Source organism: Argentina anserina, chromosome 3, assembly GCF_933775445.1.
Source record: "Argentina anserina chromosome 3, drPotAnse1.1, whole genome shotgun sequence".
Taxonomy (NCBI): Eukaryota; Viridiplantae; Streptophyta; class Magnoliopsida; order Rosales; family Rosaceae; genus Argentina; species Argentina anserina.
Window position 1 is genome coordinate 15,561,037 of NC_065874.1, and position 3,576 is coordinate 15,564,612.

At 38.7% G+C, this 3,576-nt stretch overlaps 1 protein-coding gene across 1 annotated transcript; it reads right to left on the bottom strand.

The window, feature by feature from the left end:
- Positions 1-1,422: 1,422 nt before the first annotated feature.
- LOC126787403 (uncharacterized) lies at positions 1,423-3,344 on the bottom strand. The gene is made up of 4 exons (XM_050513297.1): positions 2,767-3,344; positions 2,558-2,638; positions 2,022-2,161; positions 1,423-1,922 (listed from the first exon to the last, which is right to left on the bottom strand). The coding sequence occupies exons 1-4, from the start codon at positions 3,082-3,084 to the stop codon at positions 1,670-1,672; spliced, it is 792 nt and encodes a 263-aa protein (XP_050369254.1). The 5' UTR covers positions 3,085-3,344; the 3' UTR covers positions 1,423-1,669.
- Between the last annotated feature and the right edge of the window lie 232 nt (positions 3,345-3,576).

A 3,576-nucleotide genomic window follows, 5' to 3' on the forward strand; every position in this document is an offset into this window, starting at 1 on the left:
AACCTTTGGAAAACTTCAATGACGCTACTGTAATAAACCCTGAAGTTACACCAAAGATTAATCTGAGTTTATTTCTAAAATACTAAAACGACTAGAAAAAAAAAACTACTAAAATTGAGGCAATAGTCTCATTGCCTTCTTTTGAACAAAAAAAAAATTCAAAAAACAACCTAAGAGCTTAAGAGGTCCAACTCAAAGACAAAGCACATCTTTTTTTGAATCGAAAGATCAATAAATATTATTCAATAAGCAGAATTAAGATTACACACCATAAATAGTTGACAAAACAGAAATAACAATCTTTTGACCCTAAAGACTAGACAAAACTAGTCAATTAGACCACAATTCAATTAATTGTAGATAGCAAGCTAAGTCAATGTAGAAGAAAGAGTAAAATGTACCAACCACACCCACTTAGACTTGCCTTTAGATTAAAAAAACCTAAATTTGATGATAGATAATAAAGATCAAATCCATCCAAACCCACACAACAGGAGAAGCCCAACCCAGACATTGACCCCAATCCCAACAAGGGCCGGGAAACCTCCACTGCACCGCCGGTGACTTCCCCGCACCGATGTCGGCCACATCACCAAAACCAGAAGAAGCCACCAGGGGATCCACAACCTCACCTGTTGGAATTAGTAGAACAGATCCAACGGACCCATCCCCATTCTTGAGCACAGTCAATTGCCGACCCTCCAATCTCGAAATAGGTTAGAGCTAATCCCCCGATCTCTCGAATCCTCCTTCCGTCGATCAAACTGACGACCGTCATCGACATGATATGATCTTATTTGTTATCTATGTGTGTAAGACATATACATAAGACACAAAAATGTGAATTTCAGTGCACTTTTTCTAAGTTTTTATTATGTCAAAACATGATGTCTGCTCAAGTTTTTAAGTTTTACTTTTATTGTTCTAATGTGTAGTGTTCACCTCAGTAACGATATATGTGGATGGACTCAGTAGAAGTAAATTTCATTACCTTGCTTTCCTCCATATTCAACTTTCCAGATGCACACTGCGGCATTCCAGCTCCCCACATTCGCAGAGAAAGCCATCAGAGGCTAGTAGTCCAAAACTCACAATTCAAATGGACATTGTGTTTTCAAGTTCATAATCCCAAATTTCTGTGTTAATGTACATCCGAAGTCTATGGCTTAAACACTACCTTGTAGTGTTAATACCCCTTCATGTGCGAACCTCAAACTACTGGTCCTAGGTAGACTAGTAATAACAAAATCACCAAAGTGATACCTTTCCATTATATCCTCCACCAAACAAGAAACTCACCCTAGAAATTAGAAATATTCTAACAGTACAAATATCAAAAGTAGTGACCATTTATTGAAATAATATAAGATTCAAGGATTTCCACTAGAAAAAGAGCAAAATTTCAAGCTTCATCATGAATTACAAGGTACAGCTCTAGTCAATAATCAGTTCCAAAGTGTATATCAGATATCAGTAAAGCTATGACTAAGATACAACACTATATATCAGTACAAAATATGAAAGAGAAGATTTTGAGATATACCTGATGATCACGTAACAGGCTACAACATAACAAAACTCAACGCTGTGGTAATTACTCGGGAAATTATACTCTGATTGTACTTGAATGCAAGAGTGGCATGTGCTCTTTATCAATAGGACTATGCTGTTATTTTGGAAGCTGCAATCCATCATAACCTCTTGTATGCATTGACAATATACACAGGAAATGAGGGAAGAAGAAATAAGTGGCGAGAAACATAATGACCCCAAGATCAGCTTCTTCACCAACTGCTGCCCGACGAGGATCAACCAAGTAAATTTGGCTTGCGCACCAAAAGCAGTATAGGCTTGCTATTATGATAATTAGTTTCAATGATTCAATTGGTGATTGTTTGTTAATAGGCTTAGGAGGCTTAACTCTGCATGCCAAAACAATTTATCACATGCATGTCAAAGATTAGTCACATGCTTGAGATAAAGAGAAAACAAAACATACATGAACTGCCTCAAACAATCACCTGTTGATGTAAATAAAGCCGGCAAGTAAGCCAATGCATAAAGCGCCGACAACAACAACAGCATCTGGATTTATAGGTGCACGGCCCTCCCACCAACCAGTGCTCAGAACCCATGTATACATACTAGAATGCCCATTTTCCTGAAAAGCAAAGAGGATATACATGACTTGCAAACTTAATGAGTAAATAAAGTATCATTAGCTTTAAATTGAACTCCAGGTTCAGTCACACAGAAAACCACTGACTCACAGAATTGTAGTTGTCTGGCAACCTCTCAACTAATTTAACTAGCCAAAACTCTGAATGCTCTATGTATGTATGACATCATTGGACTTAGATACCTGTGATATATAGTTCATGTTCATCCCTATTAGATGTGAATTAATGCCAAACTCATATCCTTGATAAAGAGAACATTATTTCAAATTATCATTCTTACTTTCTAGCATATATTAAATACAGAAATACCAAAACATACTAACATCTGTAAACGTAAGCAATCAACATTCAATTATCAATCGACGCTTCTAAATTACCTCAAACAAGTGATCAAGAAAAAAGTGTGAGAAAGAACCAGCTGACACCAACAAGATGCATTGCAACTTTGTCAAGGGAACCTGTATTTACCACAAAACACATAATTGTATGTCACATTTTTCTGTCAATACAATATTAAAAGCATAACAAAGATTCTTTCTTTGATATGTAATGCAATTTTTATTGAAACAGGGAAATGGGGATTCACCGGAGGGAAGGAATCGAGGAGCTTATGGAGGAGGAAGAGTCTGGAGAGCCAGGAGTAGAGAATACAAAGAGGGAGGCCGAGAATGATGACGTAGTAGAAAGGGTGGTGGATGGCGTCAGCTAGCTCAGAACCAAAGTCGAAGCCAAAACCGCCGACAAGGGAGGCGAGCCATTCGGTGAAGGATCCGATGTCGGGGCCGAAGAAGGAGTTAACGGTGTAGATCAAGGTGTGATGGGGGCTGAACCTGCCATTGGTGAGAGTGGTAAGAGCCACACCGGTAGACATGGCGTACATTAGATGAGGACCGGGACCCGGCATGGTTGAGCTGCCGTCGACGATGAAGACAAAGATCAGATATGTTTAACCGGGTCTTTTGAATTTCGATATCATCCGATACGAAACACGAGCTCCATTAGAGACTGGAGTTTTGTATCTCTCTGAGTTCATCATGGTTGAAACACTTGTGGTGATCTCTACAAAAAGCTGGACAAGCCGTTGTAGCTGACAGGTTGGAAGGAGTATGGAGGTGACACTTGTGGTGACGAGGACTGGAGGGGGTGAGCTGCTATCACTCTCGCGTTAAGGTTATGATCTTGTATAACGGGGTTAACATCATTGATTCCACACAAGTTTTGTGTATTTGTGGAAATAGTTGACAGGGTCTATAGCCTAAATCACATGGCCTATATTATTTATTTAAACTACTCATTAATATGTATTATTTGCATGACTATTCCTTTGAACTACTTTTCGACATGTACTATTTCAGCATAGTTAGGACTTCATGTAGCCGAATGCGGGTGGATAATG